At 38.1% G+C, this 27,652-nt stretch overlaps 1 protein-coding gene across 14 annotated transcripts in view; it reads right to left on the bottom strand.

The window, feature by feature from the left end:
* Positions 1-27,652, bottom strand: part of TCF4 (transcription factor 4) — a 352,222-nt gene that overhangs the window by 108,304 nt on the left and 216,266 nt on the right. For 12 of the 14 annotated variants that reach the window (XM_059139402.1, XM_059139409.1, XM_059139403.1 and 9 more), the window contains 2 exons: positions 19,147-19,276; positions 18,617-18,666 (listed from right to left, as the gene is read on the bottom strand). In XM_059139402.1, the coding sequence (XP_058995385.1) occupies positions 18,617-18,666; positions 19,147-19,276 (180 nt within the window). The remainder of the gene's footprint in view (positions 1-18,616; positions 18,667-19,146; positions 19,277-27,652) is intronic. The other 2 variants (XM_059139404.1, XM_059139407.1) reach the window with 1 other exon arrangement.

Below are 27,652 nucleotides of genomic sequence, written 5' to 3'. Positions count from 1 at the left end.
AAAAAAAAAAAAAAAAACTTTTTTAAAAAGATCTCATTTTGTTTCACTGCTAACAAAAATATGCCAATGACAAGAAATTCACCGACAATTACGATTAATCTTGGGGTTGATTTTCTCTCTCTATTATAGATTACATCGTCATCATAGACTGTGGGATTACATCAGTTGTTGGACTTTGAAGAGTCACAGTCTCTATATTTATTGGTCCACAAGATGCATCATGATAGTGTTGGGACCCTAAGACGCATCTGAAAGTGAACTTTTGCTTAGGGAATACAGTCAGTGGTATTGTAGTAGTATTGTATGGTGACAGATGGTAGCTACAACTGTGGTGAGCACAGCCTAACCTTATATTAAGATGTTGGATCGCTATGTTGTACACCGGAAACTAATGTAACACTGTGTGTCAAATAGGCTAGAAATTTTTTTTAAATGAACTCTTGCTTCAACAACTACTTGGGGCCATGCAAATCTTCGCAATGGGAGGAACCTCGATCCACTGCTATACACATTTCAGGAATACTGGCACTTAGTAGATGTGCAATATATATTTGCTGAATTTTTTTGATCCTTAAGCCTCATGTTGATTCAGTGCTCATTGGGGATATGATGACATAGGATCATTGATCGCTTCCCACAACTCTAGCTGATATCAGGGTTCCTTAAACTTTCAGGAGTGACAGACCCCTTTGACAATATGAGAGAAATTATACTGTCTGTCTCCAGTTAGCTCTGTGATATCCATATATGATGACTGAAATTTTGTTGACTAGAATTCTAAGAGAAAGGCAGTAACACTTTGTAGAGACTGATCTGAAATATACTTGAGATCTGGATAAGCAGAAGCGGTATCTTTTATGACACAAGATTAATGCATCAAGTCTACCTAAAATTAACTAAGTATTTACAAACAGCTAATACAGTTTCCATATTCTTAACCAGGAAGAAATTTAGTCCAAACACATAAACTGAAATAAGTTATTGTTTTAATTGTTTATACCTTCTTAAAAAAATGTTTCCAACTTATGGATATACAACCATAGACACCGAGTAGCAATGCAATAGTTTAAGATCTGTCTGTGCATCCTTTAGAATTCTCAATTTTCAGATGTTTGTAAGGAAATAGCCAGAATCTTAAATTTGCTATGCAGAGTTGTCTGTAGAGATGCAAATTTCACTTCTCTCTCTCTCTTTATATTCTTTTCTTTCTAAAAAAAAATTTTAAAACTGCAAAGTCATTTTGAATCATGCATTGCATGAAAATAGACTGTTTTAATACTTGAGATGGTTCATCTTCATTGTCTACGGCCCTTGCCTCCCACCCCAAATAAGCAAAAATAAAAAAAAATCCTTCAGCTCACCGCCGCATCTCTCCATATACCTTGACTTTTTTTTTTTTTTTTTTTTTTGAAAGAAGTAGAGGTCCTTCGTCTTAAATGTGGTTCAACAACATTTAAAACCAAAAATCTTGGTGAGTGACTACCATGCTTCACGTGCTGGCCTTCACAAGGCCGGCGCTGTGTAGGTAAACTTGGGCCACGCCACCCCTACTGTGTCATAGGTTTAATCTGGACCCCATAATCTCAACTGTGATTACCCTCTTTGTTGTTTTCAAGGCTCCGAGTTCCCAGAAAAGTTGGAAGGCCGACTGAGCTTTATTTTCCAGCGAATATTGTTTTTGCTCTCTGTTGCTGAGTTGGGAGCACAGCTGTGCAAAGTAGTTTCAATGAACCAAGAGATGGTCACAGAATAATCAGCTCCAAACTTCACCCTGAGTTCACAAGGCGTGGGCTACAGATTGATAATGTGAACGCTTCCCCAGCCACCAACACTTGCATGACTTTTTTTTTTTTTTAAAGATTTTATTTATTTATTTGACAGACAGAGATCACAAGTAGGCAGAGAGGCAGGCAGAGAGAGGGAGGAAGCAGGCTCCCTGCTGAGCAGAGAGCCCGATGCAGGGCTGGATCCCAGGACCCTGGGATCATGACCTGAGCCGAAGGCAGAGGCTTTAACCTACTGAGCCACCCAGGCAACTCCCCCGCCTTATTTTTTACTTGTAACTCTTTTAAGCTAAATCTGTGTCAGGTAGTATTGATTTAGGTTGATCTCAGGGGATTTTTTTCCCCCTGATTTTGCTCAACTTACACAGTAATGGACAGGAATGGCACCTAATTTCATTTTTCATACAGTAACTAGCATGTTATTTGCGTTTTAAAAATGAAATGGTAACAGTGGGAACAGAGCCTAAACTGCTAATTTAAACAGAACCGTAATGTTATCCTCGGGGGGGAAAAAAAATAACAGCTTGATTTGGTAAAAGCATTGTTCTTAACAGTAAAAACAACAAAACGTCCTAAACCATACTCTACATACTTTAACATACCCTGAAATAACTTCCATTAATAATGAGTTTCAGTCTTATAGTCATAATTAAGTCTTCCTGGTAAATGCACTATTTAGGTGTCTTTTGATAGATTATCATAGGAGAAAAGGATCTGCCAACATTTCTAAACAAAATCTCCAATTATACAGTTCCAAGATAAACAAAATGGACTTTAAAGTATTAAAAACTCTGGGCCACAACACCCAGCTTAGGAAAGAAATTCCTTTCAGAAGAAAAAGAAATAGTATAAACTCTTAGCTATTTTAAGCAACTTCTAAATGGAAGAAGAAGACAGTGACTTTACCTTTCTAGAAGCGAGAGCAGATACTTCAAAATAATAACTCAAATATTAAGTGAGAGTAGTAATTTGAGTTATATAGTTGAATTAATAAATTATGACTGGGCTAACTTGGGACTAAAATTATTAATTGTTTAAAATAATTCACTTCCTGGTCTAGAAAATATCTTCATCTTGACCTAGAGAAAAGTCACTACTTAGTAATATCTTTCTTTAGTAGCTGAGAGGCACTCAGTTTCCATTGTAAAAGATACCCGTTTTAGTGGGTAATATCCAAGTATATACCGATGCATCGTTCAGATCTTACTTTTTCAAAGGCAGGGGCAAGAGAAACTGGTACCATATTTGAAATTTAATTATAAAATCAATTCTCAGGAATTCAAAACAGTGCCTAAGAAGCAGGCTGAGGACCAGATTTGGCCACTGAAAGCTGGGCGAAGCTCTTGCTGAAACACAAGAACAGAACAAGCACATTCGATCAGAGAGTGTGTCGGTCACCATCATGGGACTTACACCCAGGGAAACCTGTCCTTAATTTATCCCGCCGTGTGTAGAATTGGCAAGGATCTCCAAACATCATTTACATACCATATGCCCTGAATTACCTAGGCACAATGGATGTGGACAAATATGATGTTTCAGGTCTGACTGTTCGCTTTCTTTTGCAAGTTTTGCAGCTTTCACTTAATTTTCCGCATTGCCACATAATTTAATGCAATATTGCATGTTGCCAAAGAATGTTTTGCTAAATCAATAAATAGTTCACTGTGCTTTGTGATTAGAAGAAGATGACCCTGAGGTAGGTGAGCAGGAGGTATTATTTTTCCTATGTAAGAATCAAATAAAGGCAATCAGCTCTTTATGCTTTGGACTCATTTTAACCATTGTTTCCTTAATAAGCATATAAATATAAGGCATTCAACAATAAAATGGAGTTCAGCTATTCTGGCTTCTCTTTAAGACATTTAAAATTGGTCACCAAGTTTTCATGTTTAAAAGGGATTCCTGAAAATAGACTCTATATTTGTTCCTCTTATAAATAAAAGGCATTATGATTGTGCTGTGCCTTGGTTTCCCTCTTCTCTCAGTAACGGTATTAATAAAAAGCCAGTAATATTTGTCCAGATTCTGAAGCCAAATTTAAGGTCAGGCTGATAAAAATGTATATTTAAACCAAAAAGATCAATAGCCTAAAAAAGGCTTGGAACAGAATTACGTACATATTTTTTGTTGTGTACTATAAATTTGACTGTATAAACTTCCAATTAAAAATGACATTCACACCATCATTTTTGATAGAATTTTGCACAGTAGGAATACTCATTAATGCAGGGTAATACAGTGTGATAAGCAGCTTAGACATCAAAATAGTAAAAAAAAAAAAAAAAAAAAAAATGCCAGTTGGTCTATTCTGTACATGAGTAAAATAAAACTTAAAAAAATTAAATACCTGAGGAATTAATTAAAAGGAACACTTATTGGCATACATATTTATATACATATATTTTAACTCTGTCAAATCAAGCACATCCATTCTCTGGTCAGTTTCTGTAGAGATCACAGTCCTAGTAACCACCCCCCTCCAAAAAAAATCCATCCTACATTTGTTGATAAAACATGAAATGCATTGCTGTTTTTGAAACAGAATAAAATACAACTTAAATTATTTTACCCATCCTATAATTGCCCTTCCAAAAATTGTGTGTGTGTGTGTATGTCTATTTACCATTTAATATGAAGTATCTCAAATATCTGAGTTCTTTTCAGTGCTGGTAAAAGAGAAGTAAAAGCCCATCAGCTAAGTATGTGCATATGGGTCATTTCTTGATCTTTAACTGGAAAATACAAAGTGTTCATACATAATTCTCAACTGTATGTTAAAGTAACTGGCAAATGAGGTGTGTCCATACACTAGTAGAGAAATAAGTAAAAGGCAATGTAGTAATTTCAGAACACTATCAAATAATTTGCTTCCTTTAGGGGACAAGAAAAGAAAGAAGCTTCCACTTGAAGACCAGCAATGAAAGGGTTAACAGACATATGCTGTATAATTAGGAGATGCATTAATGATTATGAATAGTAAATGATTTGGTGCAAAGAAAAAAATTTTAGTCAAAGGGACATGTACCTATCTTACATGTTTATTAGTAACTGTATATAACTAGAGAATTCTGCTATTAAGAATCTTGCATTATTGGTGTAAATACTTCCAAGGGTACATCAAATTGTAATCTTTCATACGACATCCATCAAACCAGGCTGGAGATTTTGACAAACATTAAACACAGTAAGGAGGCAATTATGTATGCATGATTTAATCTGCAACTAATTAATATGCAAATTTATTCATATGTTAGTTACTAAATTAAAAATGCAAAGAAGCCCTTATGGTGATTCTCGAAATTTTGCACAAACAGAACATTTAAAATGTAAGAAAAATGAAGTTTTTTAGAAACCCAAAACACACTTTTAGTGTCTCCAGAACCTGTTGCATTAAGAAGACTCAAAAATATGTGTTTAAATACTAGATAATAATTTAAAAGGTGTGCTAATTTTATGTGAGAATGTGGGAACAGAAAGGTTAATCAGAATTCTCTCGAACTCTTAAGAGATACACTCTAATTACCAGACAAATGGTATTCTATTTCTAAGCTTCCTTCCCTGCTTTTAGGGTTGTCAGAAGTTGGTCATCTTACTGATATCCTGCACAAATGGTTAGGGGAATAAATAGTATTTGAAAGCAACCAGAGATATTGAAAATTCTAAGGGAACTTTGAGAGACCATTTGGTGTTCACTACACATACAATTCACTCCTCAAGATGGCAACTCGCTCTTTTCGCCTTGGGGGAACAGCTCTTTGCAAACACAGAAATGGGAGGAAATTCTAGAGGGAGGCTAGAAATTCTCCCAAACTCTCTTCCAAATGAATCTTCAAAGAAAATAATGCGGCTAACACAAGAGCAGCAACCTCCCCAAAAAGCAGAAGGTAATTTCATCCGAATTCAATCGGGCTGTTTTAGCCCTGCATTTTCCAGACAGTCCAGAACTGATTTGAATCTTTGATGGGAGATGAGGGTTGTGCAGTAGTGATCATTTAAAAATATCTCTGGGTGTCTGCATACAAGGGAGTATCCAGTCAAGTGCATATATTATCCTTTGGCTCTGCTGCCTTCTGCAAGAGTCTGATTTCCCTAGGACTTCCTCGAGACCAGCAGCAGCAAAACTCTGTGTGGATCCCCTCTGCCCTGATCACCTTTCTCATCCCAAGTCCGGCGGCCCCGTATGCAGCTCCCGGAGCTGGCACTTGGAACAGCTGTACTGGTTCAAGAAATCAACACAACTCAACTGTATGAGGACACACAGTAACAGCGTCTACGGCTCTTCCCGGGGCACTGAACTCTCACCCACGGTTTAAAAAAAAAAAAAAAAAAAAAAAAATCGCCATCAGTCTCATTGCTGCCAAGTGACACACAAAAAGGAAGTTAACCATTGGCTGTTACTTGCATTCACAGTCTGACTCTGATCTCCCAGCTTCCCTTAGCCCATTCTGATGCCAAGCGGACTACAGCTTGCCCATTTCATTTCGACCACGGCAGCCAAAAAAAGCCCTGCCCCACCGTGCAACGACAAGCAGTCTGTTTTGATATTAGTACCTCAGTATGTGATATAAGAGAGTCAGATGTCCCCCAAACTATGTGCCCTCCCCTGAGGGACTCCGTCCTGGCCTTCCTTGGCCGAGGGATGGGGAGCGTGCCACAAAGCCTTAGCTTTGAAAGCACAGGGGGAGGAAACACACCATCCGCAGGGCTCAGACAGAAATGGCGAGGAGAGACTCTTGTGGGGAAAGGATTCATGGCCTCCAATTCAGCACTCGCATCTAACTGGAAATACTAACTCCTATTCTATTCACTCCCTGCCAGCCAGCATACATGAGCACAAACTGAATTACATAAGGAGTCTTTTTCTTATGTAATTAAATCTTAGGAGACGCTAGTAAGTAAACATCAGATTTTCTTTCTCCCTTTTTTTTTTTCCTCCATGAACGGAAGAGGAATTGGGGGGGGGGGGTGTTCCGAAGAATGGAATTTTCCCCTGGACTCTCAGAGGGAGAAGACGACGGGAGTGAGACCATCTCCCCTACTCCCTTGTCCTTGTCCTCCAACACATTCTGATTTCTTCGCTAAAGGCATAGAATCAGACTCTAACCTGGTTTAACCTCTCCGTGTGCCCCGTCATGTTCTCATTCCCTCCAGCATTAACAGAGCAGGCCTTTTATGATTCCAAGGAGGCATCATCAGGTGAGGATCTCAATTTCTGGGCATTTCAGGAATCTGAGGGTAACCCAGGCCTCTTTAATTTTTACAGGTGACTCCATTTTTGTTGTGACCAGAACTGAACATAAAGCTTTTAAAAGCTTAAATGTACACATTTATGCATTCATTACACAGTGTTAAATCTAATTTGTTCTTTTTACTGTCACAGGAAGCACATGTTTAAAGCAATCTGTTTCCTCATGTGAATGCTTTCCTGTCTGTTTAAAAAAAAATGCGACACACTTTACCCTGAGTAACCAAGAGGTGATCATAAATATCCCTAAATAGCATTAAACAGATATGAAAGACATTAACACTTTCAGAATGCCAAAGTAGTATTAAAAAAAAAAAATTCTAACAGATGCTCCTAGGTCAAAAAGTGAAATGTGTGTTTCCTGAAAAAACACTCTCATCAGAATCATAAATGAACTGTGAGCGGAGAAGAGGTGTTGCTGAACAAACGGCGATCCTTTTGGGGAGGAACACAGCAATCCCCTGCCAAAGTGTACTTGCCATAAAAAGCCAAATTGAAATGGAAGTTTGATGAAAACCAATATCCTTTGTAATCCACAAGGTGGCAATGACTACAAATGAGGGGTGCCTCCGCCGGATCTACCCGGGTTCCCAGAGAAAGAGTCTGTCTCTGTGAACCCATGCCTCTCAGTCCTGTTCGGGGACATGAGGAAGGGGTCCGGCCAGAAGGACCTTTCCCGGAGAGTCTAATGTGCTGCCTGGCTTTTCTGTCAATGAAAAGTGGCTGGGAAAAGTCATTCGCTGTGGAACGCAGACAGCGGGCTCTCTCTCCCCCCACCCCTTTTGGCAGATGTTTTTTTTTTTTCTTTCGATGCAAGAGTTCACTAATCAGCCCTTATTAAAAAAAAAAAAAAATTGTTCTAAGTTTCCCTTAGCTGACAAGCAAAAACAAGTTTTCTTTTATGAATTCAGCAGTGGCCATGAGGGTGGGGGCAGGGGAGAAGAAGAAGAAGAAGAAAAAAAAAAAAACAACCAAAAACCCCCACATTACAATGTGGCAAAGGCCAGAATCCAGCAGTACTTTGACTTTACCTTAAAACATCTGTATAAATAGTCCTGTTTCATGTTAGAAATTTACCTCAACAGTCCTAAACAAATCGAACTCTGTTTTACTTGAGAAGCGAAAGAAAGTGCCACACGCTCCCACCTACTCAGCACATCTTGCCAAATGAAGCCAAAACCCCGGCCTGACCTTTTCGCATGGGGACCAGAGCCAGTCCTACAAAGGTGGCTCATCACTCAGGAGGGCCCGCTTCTGACCAATTACAGTGAGACTGAGAGAGGATGTGAGGAGAAGCATGTATCTCCTTATCGCTCAGAGGCAGGACTGATTCAGGCATAAACAAATTACTGGCAGAGAGAATCATATTATGAGGCGCTCTGTCATTTTGGCCTGATGTCCCATTTCAAGAGAAAAAAGATGGAGTACATACTTGCAACACAAACTTGGTAGAGTGGTTAAGTCTAATGATTAAAACAGTTGACTAGGTGTCTTGGCCTGATAAAGACACTCCTACAAGGACAAAGATATACAAAAAGTGCTTGCAGGTTTTTGTAGTTTTGGGGAAAAAAACACAGTGACCTCCATGAGGTAGAATTCTTCTACACGCAGCTGGGACCCCGGTCTTAGTTTCTGTTCAGCTGCTAACTACACCAGTAAGCTGTGTGTTCAATTTTCCCCAAGTGCTAGAAGAAAGGGTAGGTTACCTTGCGGCTGGTGTTAACACTGTGGGGGGGGGGGGGGGCTTATTATTATTGTCATTAGAGGTTATCTATCATTTCTTAGATATTTACAATGTGTCGGGACCATACAGAACACATCACATATATTTTGTCATTTATTTATTTCTCCCAATATCCTTGGGGGAAATGCATATTTCCCTCATTTTTAAGGGAAGAATTCAAGGATATTACATCACGTGCCCAAGGCCATGTGGCTAGTAAGCAGCACAGCCAACAAAAAACCCAGTTGATTCGACGCTCCTAACCACTAGATCATACTGCCTCTGTTGCAGAAATGGCATATTGAATGGTCTAGTCTCCTTAAGGGGTCTGCCTGGGCAGAAGTTGTACATTATAAACAGTGAACACCTTAGAGGTACCGAGGGTCATTCTACAGTGAGATGAAACTTTTGAATATTTAATTTGTTCCAGAGAGGCAAATACTTGATATGTTGGATCAGGTTGTGGAGACCTTTTTGTTCTACTGAGGGTTCTGAATAGCCAACGGCAGGCAGCATAACATCCTGATTAAGGACAGATAAGACTTCAGACAGACTGCCAGGGTCTCAATCTCAGCTCTGCCATTTGCTAGCTGTGTAACCTCAGGCAAGTGTCTCTACCCCTCTGTGTCTAGTTTCTTTAGCTATGAGGAGTAGGCTATCCCATCTCATAGGATTTTGTCAGCGTTAAAGTGATTTATTGGAGGCAAAGTGCTCAGTTCCTGGCTCAGGATAAGCACGGTGGTAAGGGTTTGTCCAGAGTATATCAACCTCATCTCTTGAAGAAGGTGTTATCTATACCATGAAATAGGTTTGTGACCCAACCAGGGCGACGAGGTGATTAAGTAAAGGTTATGGGACAATTAGTTAGGAAGATCTCTTGCTTTCTAGTGCAGTGTTATTTCCCAGTACCCCACTTTTATTACTATCATCATTCTTGGAAATCCGTTTCAAGGAAATATACAAGTCAGTGACTTTAACTGACTTGTATATTATATATATAATATATATAATATAAATAATATATATATAATATATATATATAATATATATAATATATATATATTATATATATTGGGACCCCCCCCTCAAAAAAAAAGTAAAAAATATCCTTATCCATTTCAAGGTGGTTACAAGTGGGTAAGGGGACTCAGCATCCCCAAATCGAGCCTGAAGGACAGTAAGCCCTGTGTTTCACTGCGTGTATTGGTTTTTTGAACGCATGGCCTTCTCAAAACGCCAGACTTCATGCTCTTTAAAATACTAAGGTCATCCCCAGCAGTTGGGGATGTGAGTGACAGAACACGGGGAACTTCCTTAAACAGGAAGGACCTCAGCGGTGAAGTTTCATGATTTAAATAAAGAGGACACTGAAGAGAAAGACCTATTCGGTGCTGCTCGTTGTGTCGAGTTTTTTGGTTAGTTGAACAATATGCTTTGAAAAAGTATAAAAGAAAAAAGAAATGACTGAATGAATGAAAACTTCTGAAAATGCTTTCTTCTCCCTCCCACCGGGACGCCCCCAGTTTGTTATCATAGGGTTCAGTTTAACAGCTCGGTTGCTGGTGAAATTTACTGAAGGGAAAACAAAACATCATTGTTTGTAGAATAATTACTTATTGGGATGTGAATTTCATAATTCCAACTCTATCTGCCCATAATAAAAATGCTGAATTCCATTTCTTTTGCCCAACCCAATCAATTAAGCTATAGATGATATGTACCAATGTGTTGTATATATCTAAAAATAAAATTCGTATCAAGGCACTCTATGAGGAACCCACAGGTTTTGGCAATAAAATTTCACTCATGAAGCATATGCCTTAGTATTAAATGGCAGAATTTGTACCTTTTGATGACAGAACAATACTTTCAAACAGTACAATAGTTACAGAAACAGACTGATTTTCTATTTAGCTTCATGGCTTACAAATTTCAAACTGATTCAAAAAGTCTTAATTCCCAGGCCATGAACATTCTTTCAAAACCTCAGCTTCAGTGGTGAGGAGAAAAGAGTTGACTACTACTGGACCCTGCGACACATTTTATTTTTTATCTCCTCTGCTAACCTCTCAAGTTCTCAGACTTTCCTATGCTAAAGCTCGGGTTTTTATACGTGACTTATTACTGAATTATTTTGTACTCAGTTTCATTTCATAATGAGCAAGCCAGAAAATATTATTGTACCCTAGGTTAATACACCTGAGCACTTGTGAAACAACTGATTTCCCCAAACAGGGTTACTTTGAAACGTTAACGCCAAGAAATCGGCCTCCTACTCGAAACTGCTTTCTCAAGGCAGCTAATGATATACTCTACCAATCGGTACAAGGAAAACCATTACAGTGTTATTAGAAGTATAATCCAGGAGGCATATTTAGAATGATATAGGCTGGGGAGGAGGAGGCTGCTGTAGACAGACTCTTTCTCAGATGGTATCAAAATTGCTCCAAAACAGCATTTTTTCTTTTTAAGGAAAAAAAAAATCCCTAGATGGTAACAGTAAGTGGGAACAGTGACAGTTTCTGTATGTGTGTGAGAAATATACCACAAGGGTCATTTTTCTGAGAACACGAAGTCTTTCTAATATGAGTCCATGTTTCACAAAGGAAATGCCTTTTAATCGACATCGTTGCAAACACTACTGACACACAGCAACACGCCAAAACATTTCTTTACACTTTGCTACCAAGGGGGCTTTGCTAAGAAACGCCCTTCTTCTTCTTCTGTCCCACTGAACACTCAAAGTGAACCTTGTGACACTGCATACACGTACAGGTCCTCATCCGAATACTCTAGAAACAAACGCTTATATATCAAGTCTCAACCTTCCTGGCGTTATTTAGGATTGATTAATTCCTCAGATGACAAAGTTAGGCTAAAAAGATGATCGTGGCTGTTGCCGCACGACTTGAATATAGACCTCTCAAAGTGTTCTCTTCAAACTCGAATTTGCACATTCTTTCAGAATGGAAATCTGTGCTTCTCACCGAAACTTAAAGCGTTTTTTCAACCTTCAAATCCTACAAAATGCAGACCCTTCTGCACTACCTTAATTTCTCTGAAGAGGGAGTATAAGCTCAAGCAAAGCATAAAACTCACAGAGCTCTGTACCTATGCAACAGCAGCAACTACCAAAAAAAAAAAAAAAAAAAACCACAAACCGGAATCATTCACATGCTGCTGTTTTGAGATAAAATAATTGAGTATTTAAAACTACAAAATCTGCACTGCATTTCATAAAACCTCTTATTCTTTTTTAAAAAGAGCACACTCCACTACACAAATACACCCTGGGACAGATGAGATCAAGGCTGAGAATCTTACGCTATTGCGTGGAAATGCGACTTTATGTTCAGTTTAAGAATTCAGTGCAATTTATTTAAAAAACAAAACAAAGCAAGTGTCTGTCAACAGCCTGACAGAATTTAATCTGCCTTAAGAAAATACAAGTTTGCTATTTTTGAAGAGACTCTTCATTCCTTTTAGGGTTATTGCCACATATTTTGAGAGACTCTTACTTAGTCCTCCAAGTTCTATCTGATTTTGATTTAGGACTTTCAAACAAAAACTTTACTATTGTTCGAAATCAGGACAACATACCTTGAAAACACAGAAACTGTCAGTGACTGGGGGGTGGGGTGGGCAGTGAGTTATATAGAGTTTCTATGTTAGAAAATAAAACGAATGGTTCAATCAGTGAAATACCAGAACTTTAAAAAATGGTTCCTGACCAAATATTGAGTCAAGCATCTATATTATTCCACAAACATAAAGTAAACGCACAGTCAAACCACACGCTGCAAAACAAGCTTGTATAATTTCAGAATGCATGCAAGCCTGTTACAATTCTCTCTCTAGGTAAGCCGCCTTACGGTAGCTTCTTGGATTTCTTAATAATTAAACCACTCAGACGGAGTCCAAGACTTCACACCAAAATACACTCTTCAGTGCGAGTGATAAAATAAGGTTCCAAATAACAGTTTCCTGAAATGTATTTCTCCTTTCTCAACAAATGAGGCCAGTTTTATACTAAATGCTATTGTTCCAGTTGTTGAAATCTTAGCAAAAGTCCTGATAAATCTTAGGAGGTGAAATATCAAAAAGTTGGTTAAAAAGATAAAAATAGCCACGGGGGGAAGGGGGAATAGATATCAAGCATGCCACCTTAGAAGAGCTTGCTTGGTAGAATAATCAGACAAAGGGGGCGGGGAAGGCATCTCTATTGAGGAGGAAACTAGGTGGTTGTGTCTCATTCGGGGTGTTTGACACATATATCCTTTTCATTTGTAAAGATAATCCCAGAAGAGCTCACAAATATGCAAACCTTTCTTCTATAGTTGACTTTTGTGTTTTTCTTCTTCATTTCATTTCTTGCCACTTTATATTTAAAATATACACACCAGAAGTCATCCTTTTAAGGGGAACAGGAATAGGTTGCATAACAGAGAGGATGATAGAAAAGAGATTTCATTATTCCAAAATTCCAAACAAAAATACAGAAATCTTGTAGCAAACTCCTGAGAGATTGGAATGCCTAATGGTACATATGTTGTGTATTTGGATGAATCTCATAACGCTTATGAAATATTCTTAATAGACTAAGAACCCCCAATAAAAACTTTAAATATAGAGATTCTCCTGTATTTGTCTCATGACCAGCAATTCATAAAAAAAACATAATGTCCGTAGCCTCTAACTGTAATGGAGACAATAAGATTGGTTTTCAAAGAAAGAATGTATATGCTGAACTTCTGAAGCCTTTGGTTTAGTGAATTCAATATTAATTGTACAAAAATATATGTTCTCTGTGATGAACATCTTCTCAACTTTCAAGGTACTCCCCGGTATCATGTGACCTATTCTGTGTAAATTGCGTGAATAACACTTTTGTCCTGTTGGGGATGATTTAATTGCATTATACTTTATCTCTTTTCTGTCTATACATTTCTACAACTAGTAAGCATAATTCTAATATCTGAACTTCATATTTCAATATCTTTAGTTGGAGAATGGGTACACTAATTTTAAAGTTAACTACTGTGAACTATCCAAAGATTTTAATGTAAACATCTACGGTTACACTTTTTCACAAAGGATCTACCCCTCCAGGAATGAAATTTGATGAGGCCCCTCATTTTATATCTTATCACATAACTGGTTACTCTAGAATTTCCTACAAAGGATGGTGTCCAGGTGGCTGACACTATATTAAAATTAATATAAATTTTATTGTAACAAAAGCTATATTATCCCTCAAGTTAAAATTCTGCTGACATGTAATAGCATTACTGTGATTTATGATTAATTTCAAAGTGATGGGGAAATGATATATTTTAAGTACTGAAGTTTTCAGTCATATATAATTTCTGAGCCTTTAAAAGGGAAAAAAATGATTACCAACTTCTTTTTTACATTGTGATTTCCTCAAGCGTTTGAAAAAGAAAAATTTTTTTCAAAAGTATTTTAAGGTATGAACTCTACATCATTTTTGAAACCTTCGAATATGAAAGTTTTTTACATATTGTAAAAGACACAGGATACTTAATGCCATCAACATTACCCAACTTTTCCTGATATTCCTAATAATCTCTTCTGTAAAAGAAAGTCTCATTTAAACTTTAAGACTTTGTTTTCTTTAAGCATTTTTTTGTTAAGAAAATCGGTAAAACCTGGTGTCTTATACACACTGAATTTTTATTTTTCAAGTCCTCCTAATGATGAACTCATCTCAAAGTTTCTTAGAGTGCCCAAATCTTATTTTAGAATCTTTACTATCATAGAGATTATTGTCCTTAGGACCCATGTGTCCAAAATTATCTCTGACCACCTAATGCAAAGCTTGCCAGATCTATGTGATTTTGAAAACTATAAGCAAGCAAAGAAAAAACAACTGTAATTTAACATTAAAAAAAAAAAAAAAGACTTTACTGAAAAGTTCAGTTTGGAAAAATCCCTGGTGATAAGACATGCCATAAACTATTTCTAAGGATAAAACTTCTTATTTCTAGAGAAATCTAAAGTTCCAGGGATTCCAAATGGGGAAGACAGTGAGACTGTCATTGAAGTTTCAAAACTCAAGTTGGAAGTAAAGATAAATTCCACCCATGTTCGAAGTAGAATTGGTTGCTGTTGTTAACAGTTTCTGGTTAAATGTATGTCATTTCACATTCAAATTATAAGAAGATGGAGTTTTTCTGTGTTTCCATATTGGTGGGCCCAATAAAGTTCTCGAAAGACCCTATCTTTGTGCTTTTTAAGTATGTGTGGAAAAAAAAATATTTTAGAACAGCACAATGTGAAAATTTTTTGCTTTGTAGATTTTAATGCCTCCATGTAAATTTCTAAGAATTATGGATCATTTTCCCCAAAAATGTGATTTAATGGGTATATTTTTCTCCGCATGAGTTCAGGATTCAATATGCATGACGATGCGGCTATACAAAGACAAGAAATCTGCTGGAAAGAGCAGTAGAGTTGAAAAGTGTTAAGTTTGAGATCTAGGATTTAAAAGAGAAATCCAAGACACAGAAATCAGACTGGAAGTTCACGTGCAGATCCAAGAAATCAGACAGGTAGAAGGGAGGCTGGCGTCAACAAACAACGAAGCTTTACTGTCCAACTCCCATCAAAAGATGGGGGCGACAAGAAGCTGGTCTGCGAAGGAAAAGAACATACTGCGATCTGAGCAGAGAAGAGGAAAATGTTCTGCAATACTAAGCAGGGCTCTGGTGGGCAATTAGAGAGTTGTCATTTCGCACAGCCTTCCCTTTAAAGAGACATCACCCCAGCCCTAACTCCAGGCCTCGGCGGTCCAGGGGGCCAGACTTCCTCCCCTCCACTGCGCCTGTGCAAGGCGACCCCACAGGATGGTCCTCCCGCCGCCCCATCACTGTCACGCTTCCGCCGTGACTCCAGGTCTCTTCGAGGCAATGCACAGCACAAACACATTCAAGGATCCTGCCAGATCGATGGCATGATGTTGGGCCAGGCTTATGTTTCCTCTCTCCCACAGATGCTGCAGTATTTTGAAAAACGGGGCCAGGCGAGCCCCTTTGCTCTCATTTCCTGGGAAGATCCAGACTAATGGCGACAAAAGAGGTCCAGCCTCTGTCTTCCGGGAAAGCCACAAGTACTATCTGATTACAGATGTTACAGTTTAAATGTTCTTTGTTTTAGGTTAAGGAAGAGAAAGGGCCCATGTCGGAAAGGAGGGGGGGGTGGAAAAGTGAGTTGACACAACAGATTGTGACAGATTTATTACTATTTATCACGGTAAATATGTATCGCAGAAAACATATAAATGTCTTTATCTAGTCGTAATCACTCCAAAGGAAACCTTTGATTAGCCCCAATTTCTTATTATTTGTAATAAAAGTATTCACACATACTGAAGCAAGTTTTAGGAAGTGTCTCTTGTCAGATTTACAGTCATCATTTTTATTTGAGCTTAAAAAAAGAATAAACATGGCAGAGGTCTAAAAATATGAAAATATGGGTCTACTGGGGCAAATGTGCTACAGTGACTATTGCAGACTCTTTAGATCAAATTTAAAAATATATATTTTGTGTGGTGGTAAGGCATGTGGATCTTGTTGTAAATAATAAGCAATCCAATACATACAACAAACCTAATATAAACTAAGTTAAATTGTGATTAGAACAGAGCTGAGATTTTTTTTCCAAGTAGTAACAATAAATAGATGACTGGATTCTAAAATCGACCAAACTAAGTCATCCTTTTTTGCTTAAAAAAGAAAAAACAAATAAAAAATAACAAGGATAAAATTTCCATTTCAATTGAATTTTCCTCCTTGCCTTTCCAAAAACAGGCTCTATTTACAAAAATGTTCTTTCAGGACCATTAAAACATTTAGCCAAGATAAATTGTCTAAGAAGAGTAAATCCTGAACTGACCATCAAAAGCCAAAAATTAAATAATACAAATTAAATTTCCAATTCCAGATCTACTGGGAAGAAAGGAAAGATACTTTTATATTTCTAAACATCTGACAACACATCAACAACACACCAACTGTCTAAATAGCAAAGAAAAAACTATTTTCAGTGAAATTTTCTATAGGGAAAATTAGCTCTAAGGAAATACTTAAAAATTTACAATGAAGTAGGAGAAATTATTGTTGACAACGATTAAGCAGATAGATATGATCTAATGCCATACCAAAGCACTCCTTGGAAATTGTGTCGATTTCTGCATAATTTTAGCATTGGAAAAAACAAAGTTCATTTGATTCTGAGGCATAAATAAGGTTCTATAGCTTTAAGTTTTCCATGGCTTTTATGACACACAGCTATTCTATCATTTCAAAAGAGTCAAAGGTCCACTTACTGTATTTAATACTGTCCGTATTAGGTTCAGGCATGTTTAAAATGTAAACAGCTGTGAGGACTATATCATTTGAAGTTGTCATAAAAGCTATTAAAAGCTAAAGTTTCATCTACATTAAATCCACCACAAACTTCAAGCTTAAAATATGATTATAAAAACCTGAGGGGATATTAGTCAATTTCAATACAGCATAGAAATTTAAAGAATAAACCACTCGGCACATTTTTAAGTGACTTACTGGTAGTCCAAAGTGACTATTTTATACACCATTGGCAGTTTTATTTACACAATATTTTTCTATATTTATGGATAATTTTGTGATGCTTCTACAACATTACCAAGTCTATGATAATCAGCATACAAAATTTGTGTTTTTTTCCTGATAAAGACTCACTCTGATACATTCACTTAATAATTTTTTGGATGAGCTGAACTGAAATCAAGTCAAATACACAGGTGTTTGGGTTAATCTAATCTTAGCACATTTGCAAAACCTATTATTCTCCTAATTTATTAAAAATGAAGTAAAACTAATATGCGAGCATTGATTGGTAATATGTTTTCAGAAACCCAAATATCATTTTATTTCAGAGGAGAAGAACTTACAATAGGGCTCATTAGCATTCTTTTCAAAGAATACTAGTGCCCTACAGAGCACAGAATTAAATGAAATGAAATCAAAACTGTGTATCTATACCTGTATCTATCTCGAAGGAAGGAAGGAAGGAAGGAAGGAAGGAGAGAGGAACTCATATTTTTATTCTACGTAAGGAGGAAGCTCGTTAGGGAAAGACTGGTGCTAAACCAAATTAAACAAAACCATCTAGGAACTCAGATTTGAAAATATATGTAAGAATTGAAAATAAAGAGATCTTATTTAATTGTGATCACAACAGCCTTTTGCTACATTGGAGACTGGAAGGACCTCAGCCGTGCCCGAGTCCAGCTCCAGGTATTAAAAAGACCCAGAATGCTCTTGGTTACAGATGTCTCCTCTGGTTGTCACCTGGTACTCCTGACACAAATGGCTACTGATGCGGCTACCTCTGAAGCTTTTATTCCGTCACCTCTCTAGAAAATAGAGACATTCTCTCTGCACTCTGGGCTGAAACCCATGTAAATTTTTCCTAAATCCTCTCCACAAATCTCCTTTCGCATGCAAATCCATAAATCATCATAATACCGACAAAGAATTTAACCAACAGATGAAACTAATACTCATTCTCTTGAAAGCCCTGTACAGGTAAAACTCCTCCAACTTCAGGCACCTTTTCAAGGCTCTCTTCGCAGCTTAACCTGCCTAGTATCAACACAACCACCCAGCCTTCCAGGATATGTAATTAATCATTCCAACGCGGGTCAGGTGGCTGGACTTGCGGGTCGCTCCTACCCCAGCCACATTCTAGAGAAACCTGCAGCTCTGGCGCCTAGCACATTGTCACCCCCCTCTCCCTCGCATCAGTACGAAACAACAAAATAAACAATATGCAAAAGCAGAAACAAGCAGTACTTACTGAAGATGGCAAACCTGGAGGAACTTTTCGAACTTTCTTTGTCTGCACCTCTGAAAGAAAAGGAAGAGGGGCGGTGAGGTCCCCGCATGCCCATTTTCCTAACTAAAACAGATTACACCACGAAGCCATTTAGATTAGACCAGATTTTCTTAAGTCGTTACCTTAGCAAAATGTCAGTACCGCTATCGTATTTTATTCTGGCAGACATCAACTTCTGCCTTTTTGGTAAAAATCAAGATCTTTAACTTTTTTTAAGCTTTGATTTTTTTTTTTAAGTTGCCTTATATGGGCAGCCAAGAGAAAACAAGAAATAAGCATACACCAAAATAGTTCTCTTGCTACTAGAAGTTGTTAACATACCCATCCAATGTACTACCGGGGAGGGGTGGTCACGAGCCTGACATTTGAGGAAAATTTTATGGTTTTGGAGGGTGGGGTGAGGGGAGGGCGAGAAGTGTGGTATTAAAAGAGAGAAGAAAGAAAAAGACGACTAATAATCACTCAGGCATTCAGACAGAGGAATACCTTACCCATGGCACTACTGTGAAGAGGCCTCCTTCGGGGGTTATTGCTAGAATACTGATAATACTGAGAGCCAGGTTTGGTGGGCGACAGGGTTCCTGGGGTGCCCATATCCATGTCACCTCCAAGGAGACTCTGCTAAAAGGTTAAAAAGGGAAAACAAACATGTAAGGTTAGTTTTTCCGCATTCACCACCCCCCAACTGATTGTTAGTACTTAAACCCAGGCAATAAACAAAACAGCATCTGGTAAAACTGCAACAATGACAAAACAACCAAACAAAAGGGAAAGCAATCTCAGAAGCCAGCCCAAAGTTTGTGATTCTTTTTTTTTTTTTTTTTTTAATTCTTTGCTTTTGAGAGGAAGGTAGAAGAAGGTGATTCTCATTCAACAGTATTTTCATCTTAAGACAGCTCACATTTTAATTTTTTTTTTTTTTTTTTTTTTTTTTTTAAAGAAGAGGGCATTTAGGTCAGACTCATGGTTTGGGGGTTTTCTGGGTTTTTTTGGTTTTTTGCTTGTTTGTTTCTAATCGACACTTGGGCTCCTCTCTGCGAACTATCCCTGCCCTTCCTTCACAAGAACCCAAGAAGAATCTGATTTTTCGGACGCACGCACAGGGGGTGAGTGGAGAACGCTCCCGTCCACTGAGGACTCTGCCTCTCTCCATCGGCACAGCTCTACCCTCCGCGGATTTACACGGCACCCACAGAAGAGAAAATGCCAGCGGAGCCGGGCGTAAACTCAAAGCTCACACTAACTTCCAGAATCACAGAGATAGAGGCATTCTAAGCTACCAGGAACAAATTAAAGGACATTAGAATGCCCTCTTGAGGACTACTGGAAGCTAAAACACATCCCCACAGATTAAACATTTACCTGAGCCCTAGAGAACTTTCACAAATATCATGAACTTACCACAGGGTGATAAATGACTAAACTTTCGAAAAGGATGACACGCAGAAGATTCGATAATAATATTACAATGTCTAAAAACTACATAAAAACTTACCCATAATATATAAATCGCCTGATTATACTCTGCATTGAACACATTGTTCTTTTAATTAGTCTGATATGCAAGAAAACAAGTGTAGATACGACCATTTATATTAAGAACAAATTTACTGTTTAATAAAGAAATTTTAAAATTAAGTACTAAAAATCTAACTTTATCGTTACTTGTAATCAACTTTTACTGACTGAACTAATTACTGTCCTTGATAAAGTACAGAATGTGTTTTCCCTAATCTAAATTCTAATCACCATGTCACTCACAACAGACTTAGGGATGCTTCACTAACACACTATTCACATGCAAAATACTCTAAATAGGCCAATTATGACTCTGCCCCTGTTCCCTGGTTAACCCGCTGAGAACTGAAAAATTTCACAAGGCAGTCACCAACTAAAACAAAGAGTCCTTGTTTTAAATTAAGACAGTCTTTTTGATTCCTAAATAGCTCAACAAAGTGGCATGTCTTCTAGTGAAAGCAGTTGGTCAAATATGACCCATAAGCTGGGAAATCAAAAATTCAAACCTCCCCTTTCCAGGGCCATATAGCTAAATATCATAAAGAGAACCTCTCTATTCCAAGGGATTTTTGTGAGTGCTGGATGAGTAATATAAAAAGGACTAATCAGTTACTGACAAGCTTGCCTTCACTGATTCCAGTTTCAGACTTTTCCAAGGGAGGCATGACGAACGTTACTTTAAAATAAAACTTTGAGGATGAGATTTTAGGTTGGAGGCTCAATTTGAGCGAAAATCCATGGCGAGTCTCTCTGTGTTTGCCACACCGATACCAGATAAAGCCAGAGTATTTACCAGATAAAAACCTGACATCTGCACTTTCTCTTGCTGCCTCTTCCGAACTTAAGAAAGATATCCAAATGCTACCCAGGGACAAACTAAAATATAGAGCTCTTTGCAATGGTTTTCTACAAATCAGGAATCCAACAGCCTAACATCAAATGATTTATTATAGATGGCATTCAAGAATTTTAGAATCTGAACCTGATATTTCACTCTTGGTAAATCTTATTAGCAAAATCTTTATTTAAGCCCAAGTTTTCTTTGAAATTTCCATCAAAAAAAAAGCTGTGAGTGATTTAAATCACAACCTCCTCACAGTCTGGGAAATTTACAAATAAGCCTTCCTTTCTTGAGAAGAGGAGTGTGAAGATGACATTATTGAAAACTTTGTATTTTAGGCAGACATCACTCCTCATTCTTCATTTACCTTTTTCTCAAATAATACAAAATATTCAAACAAGGACTGAGCAGATATGTGGAAATGCTTGCTTGTCTCCTTAATGAGCTTAACCACTGCTTAATTCTTGTTGGTCCTGGTGGCAAAGGTTTCCACTCCCAAGAAAGTAGATGCAATCAATAGGTCAACATAAAAACAAACAAGTTTGCTATACTGTGTTTTAGCAGCATTTTACAGCAGAGCTGTGAAAAATGGAAAATGATAACTAGGAGATCGCTCACTGGCTGTGGCTGACCTTACTGTTGTTAATTTAAAAGAAAATCATTTCACGAGCCAGTTGTGACTAAATCATGCACCCAACCCTTGCGTGTGCAGCCACATGAACTATGGACAGTGACCGAGGACTAAGACCAGATAGCACTTCCACACATGAAAAGGCTCACGCTAATCGTTTTTTCTCCCCCCCCCCTTTTTTTTTCACAAAGCACATTCCTGTTTCTTTCTTTTTAGACCTGTTTGTTCCTTTTTCTTTTTCTCTCAGACAATAGAATCATTCTTCTAAAGCAACAAAAATAAGCATTTCCTCATACTTAAGGGGGCCCTAATCACCCCCCTAGGGAAAATTAAGATAAAAATATATGTGTTCCTATTGTAGAGTATACTTGTAAAATGAACAATAACCATTTACTATTGTTTGGCCTTTACGTCACGCGTTTAACTCTCTTTAGCGAGGATAAAGAGAAAAAAATTTCCACTGGCTAAAAACCTGAGTTTATGAACTTACAAAGTTAATGGCATTCCATTTAATAAGGTAAATTGAATATGGCACAAAATGGATAAGGCATTCATTTACATATGAATTCACCTGCAGGAGTGTGTGTGTGTGTGTATATATATATATATATATATACATATATATATATATATGGAGAGAGAGAGAGAGAGAGAGGCGCAAATTTTCACTTAATAAAAGTTGTTTGGAAGCTAAAGCCTACGTTCAAAATGGGCCAGCTCGTCTTTGCCTTAAATAAGACTGTAAAGGTTTCAGGGTTTCCGCATTGCGCAAGCTCATGCTCTGTGGTTATGCTGGGTCCCAGTACAGAGCTGCCCGAGTCCGCCAGGAAACACTGGAAGCAAGATGTGGCATCTCGCACAGCTAACCTGTAAATCTTAAACCCAGAGTTTAGCATTTTGTTTAACTGTCTGTACCGTGATGTGATGAGCCCTTCCCCTTTTTCACTCCTTATTTTCTTCCTTCCGAAGACAATCTTAAGACTTAAAATACCCTAACCAAAAAATAGAACCTGCTGACTCTGTTAACTGGGTTTAAGTATCTTGGGGTCCACCACCCCCACCACCGACAACCAACCCTTCAGCACCAAGTCCCACCAGAGCCCTTCAAATGCCAAATGCAGAACTCTCTATGAGGGTCCCTTTCTATTAAATTTTTTTGTTTGTCTTACATCAGATCTGGGTCTCAGTCTAACACATTCTCAACCCCTGCCCCAATTCCTTCAGGGCGGTGGTGGGGGGCAGGAAGCTTTTTAACATCCTTGATCAACCACTGAAGTTCTCTTATGCAACCAAGAATGCAAACCATGAATTAAACTTGAGTAACAGAAAAGCAGCATATATCTCAAATTAGATTTATAACTGAATGGTAATCAAAAATAGAACTCACTGCTTCGAGCTTAAATTATCAACTTTTTTCTTGTTAAACTAAAATCATCTTGCTCTGAACTATTATTTCATTTCAGTCAGCACTTTAGATGTAATGGGTGGGTGGTACTTTTCTAAAAAGGAAGATTATATTTACCCTTAATTATAGATATGAGTGAGATCAGAGTACGATGAATGCTGCTTTTTGGCTTATAATTAATTCATCTAATAGGTGAATGACCTTGAATTTCAGAGTTGGGATCTGGGGTGGGGGGCGGGGGGAAGAAGTAGGAGAAAAAATTACCTGTGGGGAAAAGCAAATGTGCCCCTGGTTTCTTAGAGCTTTCTCTGATTTTGCGTCATTCCCACTACGTTGTGATCCGGTATCAGACACAACATCTTGGGGGGATGTTGTAGAACAGAGAAAAGCAGTCTCAGATGAAACCAGATTAAGCTCCTTTTCTGAACTATTGCCAAATGCTTGTGAGTCTAATTCATGTTTGGGTATTCTAGTACTCACACAGCTGCAATTCCATTCTTTCATCACAAACCTAAGTGATGTATAGTGGCTTTGTATGGCGAACTGACTCTATAAAGCCAGGAATTTTGGAAGGCTTTACGTTAATAATGGAAATAAAATTCTGAACTACCATAAAACTTATGAATGCTGGATATCTGTATGGATACCTAATCGACTTTGCAGTACTAAGTGCAAAATACACATCAAGCAAAATTACCAATTATATTTGTTTAAATCACATTTTTTTTTTTTAAAATCACAATTGAGGTTATTTCTACTTAGTGAATTCTGCACAGAATTGGGTTTTCAAAGACACTGCTGAATAAGATTTCTAACAGCCATGGGGAAGTTTTTGCAAATCCCTATCGAATAGCTGCTGCTGAATTTGCCATTTTGACCACAGAAGGGCCATTGCTGACTTACTGTAGTAGCAGGAGGGGGCGATAATTTTGCTGCTGTTGGCACTTACTCTGCAACCCAGAATATATCTCACACCAAAGGGCAATGAAGAACACAATATTTCCACCTGTCCAGTTTTGAACTTCAAAGCTCAAAACTGAAGGTCAGTCTTTGGACAGTCTCTTTTCCCAATAGCTGAAGGTCTAGGAATGCACCTTTATAGTTTATTTTGAGTTCTGCTTTATACTTGGTTTCCACAAAAAAGAACTCTGGAAACTCAGATAAGATGGCAAGGGTAACTTTCATAATCCGGGACTTAACAGATTGTGCTGCAGAGAAATGTAAATTACTGAAATTATCATTTAGCAAAGATTTTCTTTTAGGGACTTTCGGTCAATGCTTTTTATTTCTAGTCTGAATGTGTAGTGCACATCATATCAAGTCAGAAGTAGAATCCAAACCTCTTGAGGAAAGAGGGAGGGCTGGGAGGTCAGGTCACACTGAACCCTAGCTCAGTGGCTGGAGTTACTAATATAAGTGCTCTAAGCCCTATTCTCCTCCTCTGTAAAAACAAAGTAATGCGAGCTCTATTACAGGGTTATCAGGAGGATGAAACAACATATGTAAAATGTCCAGCAGAGCTGGTGTCTAGCACACAGTTACCCTCCTTCCCATAACCCTCTAATTCATAGTCCTATATTACAAACCACTGATGACTATTTAAAAGTTTCCTCAAAAGCTGAGCATGATTCACTGGCAGTGGGATCATCTACTCTACTTTGAGATTAAAAGTATACATTGAGATAATAATTTTGAAAAGTCATCATAAAAAACTGAAAAAGAGCCACATTTGCAGGCCTACATAAACCGTGATGATTGCCCCATGGCCTAGAACTACACTGGCAACAAGAGATGGCTGGTCTTGAGACATATTGAAGAAAGACACTGGCCAACAATCGATCTAGATGATTTCAGCTCGAAGCCATCTTCCTGAACTGCCATAAGGATTATTTCAATGGCTCATCTAATTTCGTGTTCACAAGCGTAAGCACCTGCTATGCTTAATTCTACTACACGTGAGACCAAAACTAGGCACGCTATGTATCGTACAACTAGATATTTAAAAATAAGACGTGCATTTGATAACATTTTATTAATGATGTGATGCCAAATAAACTCAAATTCTTATTCCTACATTAGCCACCAATAAATAGCTCAAACGAGTTCAGTATTTTCTCTTTGCAAGGCCAACTACAGGCATTTCATGAATATTATGTGGTATTTATCAAGTACTATTTTTAAAAAAATATGTGTTCCCCATGACATGACAAAGCACACATGCGGGCACGTCACAGTTTTGGCTGGGAATCTGCATAACCTCCAAAACATTTGATTGACCTTGGACAAAATGATTTATTTTTGTAGTGATTATATTTCACCATACATTAAAAATTCAAGTATATTGTCTTTTCCTATAAAGAAACACAACACCTTATATTGAAATGTTATAATGTGATCCAAAGGTTGCCATGGTAACTATTACTTAATGTATAGCAGAGTAATAGCCAAGTAAAAACTCATGCATTTTGATATGGAAATTACAACTGCCCAAGGGTTGGCAAGGTTTATGCATTCACCTATTTGACTGCCTCTCAAAAAAAAAAACCCCAAAAAACAGAAAACCAACACTACAACAAACAACATTTACTGTATACAATACAGTGAGGAGGTCTTTCAGTGGTTTCTGAAAATCCATTCTGAAATCCCAAGTCATCTATTACATATTAAAAAGGGGATTTTTATTTGTTAGTGAGAAGGTAGGAATTCAGCAAAAGAAAAACAGGAAAGCAATCAGGATCCTACCATAAAAATGGATTTGAAGAAATCTTAGATAAACAATATAGAATTTAAGATAACTACCTTCTTTTCAGTTTATGCTCCTTCTCAGTTCAGGAAGTTTATTTAATATATAATTTGATAAATGTGCTATAATCACTACTTGCCTTAAAATGTTTCTCTTTAGTAATTTTGTTCCAAAGTAAAAATAGAACAATTTGAATAAGACCTGTTAACATACTAGGGAATTAACATCACTTCTCCTATAAATATAAACACGTGGCCGTAATAAACATGCCGACTTTAAAGTATATTTGGCCAGGTTGCTATTTTAGTAAAATAAAGCGGTATCAAAATGTCACATGTCAGTCTTCTTCATATTGGGTGGGGAAGGTTCCATTTCAAGGTTGTTGAAAATGCCTTCCTCTCTAGTAAGGATTTATAAAAACATTTTTATTTTGAGACTGTCCTCGTGGAGGACAGGATCCGGGATCTCTGTCTGCTTACCCAGCACCCCGCATGGCTTCTCAATTAAAGTCTAACAGCCAACGTACAAGATTTACTAAAATAAGGTATCCTGATAACTTTCTGAACTTGTACATAAGGTGATAAGCCTACCACATGACGTGAGGAAATTGAGGTTATCCGGAGAAGCAGTGAATGCCTGATGGAACTTTCAAATCGTCATGAACTACTTTACGTTCTGACGATCCTTCCAAAGCTGGGCACGCACAGCCTCCTCCTTGAAGTGGGCCGACTCTCAATGTGCGTTCACAGCTTAGCTCCCAAAGAGCTCTCTTGAGGACATAGCTTATCGAGAATATGTGGCGGGGAAGGCCAAACGAGTTTATATGCTGGTTAAAAGGAAAAATGGCTTATTCGTAGTTCACCTCCCTACTGTGCCCGGCCCAGAGACCCGCCATGGCAAACACTAAATATGAAATGAATGCAGAACTACCGCGATTAATCAAACTGGGGACTTGAACAGCTCTTCTGCTGGGTTGGGGTCTTTTTTGTTTTGTTTTGTGTTTTTCTGGCATAGATGTATTCCATTAGTCCTTCCAATTACTGTTGCTGCTGAAAATAATAAGAGTAGTAATAGCAGAGGAAGGGGGAGCAGGAACGTGCAGTGAGACCAGTGATAAAGGTAGAGCCATGAGATCTGAGTGCCTGCGGAGAACCGAGCACAGCAGCAGATCCCTTCCCTACCACCAAGGCAGAAGATCTGACCATCACCAGGCTCACGGGGACATTCAGAGTGAGCACGTGGCCTGACCGATTGCAGACAAGGAGCTGGCAAGCCACACAACCAGGATTGTTGCAAATACCCAGGCTTGGCCTCCGCACCCCCCCAGGCCCCCTCCCTCTATTCTGTGCACTTGGGTTTTCTTGCCCTCACCCTGACCATTTGGAGGAGTAAATCTGTTTCTCTGCAATTCATCTCAACACCAAAAGCTCCTCTCATCACACCCCAAAGGACCCTCTAACTCAGTAGATGAGGACAGGCCTCGGGTGTGAGTACCACTCTTACCCTGGATAACCTTGCACAGTCTGTCTAACCTCCAAAGGCCTGAGGCTCCTTGTCCAGGGAGAAGTGACGTTACTATTCCTACCCAGTGTGAGAACTGACCTAAATAATATAAAGTGCTTAGCAAAGTTCCTAGCACTTACTCAGTCTTGGTTCACTGAGGAGTATTATTACATATGCCGTATACATAAAATATATTACTATAAATTAATATACTTATATAACATCATTAGTCAGAACATAACATGATTTATTATCGGATATCAGTAATGCATGGGCATATTATACACACGTTTGAAACGAGCCAAGGAAGTGTTAGGCTGTAAAACGCCAAGCCCTCTTGAACAACAGAAATCTCA

Source organism: Mustela lutreola, chromosome 11 (assembly GCF_030435805.1).
Source record: "Mustela lutreola isolate mMusLut2 chromosome 11, mMusLut2.pri, whole genome shotgun sequence".
NCBI classification, from domain to species: domain Eukaryota; kingdom Metazoa; phylum Chordata; class Mammalia; order Carnivora; family Mustelidae; genus Mustela; species Mustela lutreola.
The sequence above is the reverse complement of the archived record's forward strand: the minus strand, read 5'-3'. Positions and strand labels throughout refer to the sequence as shown.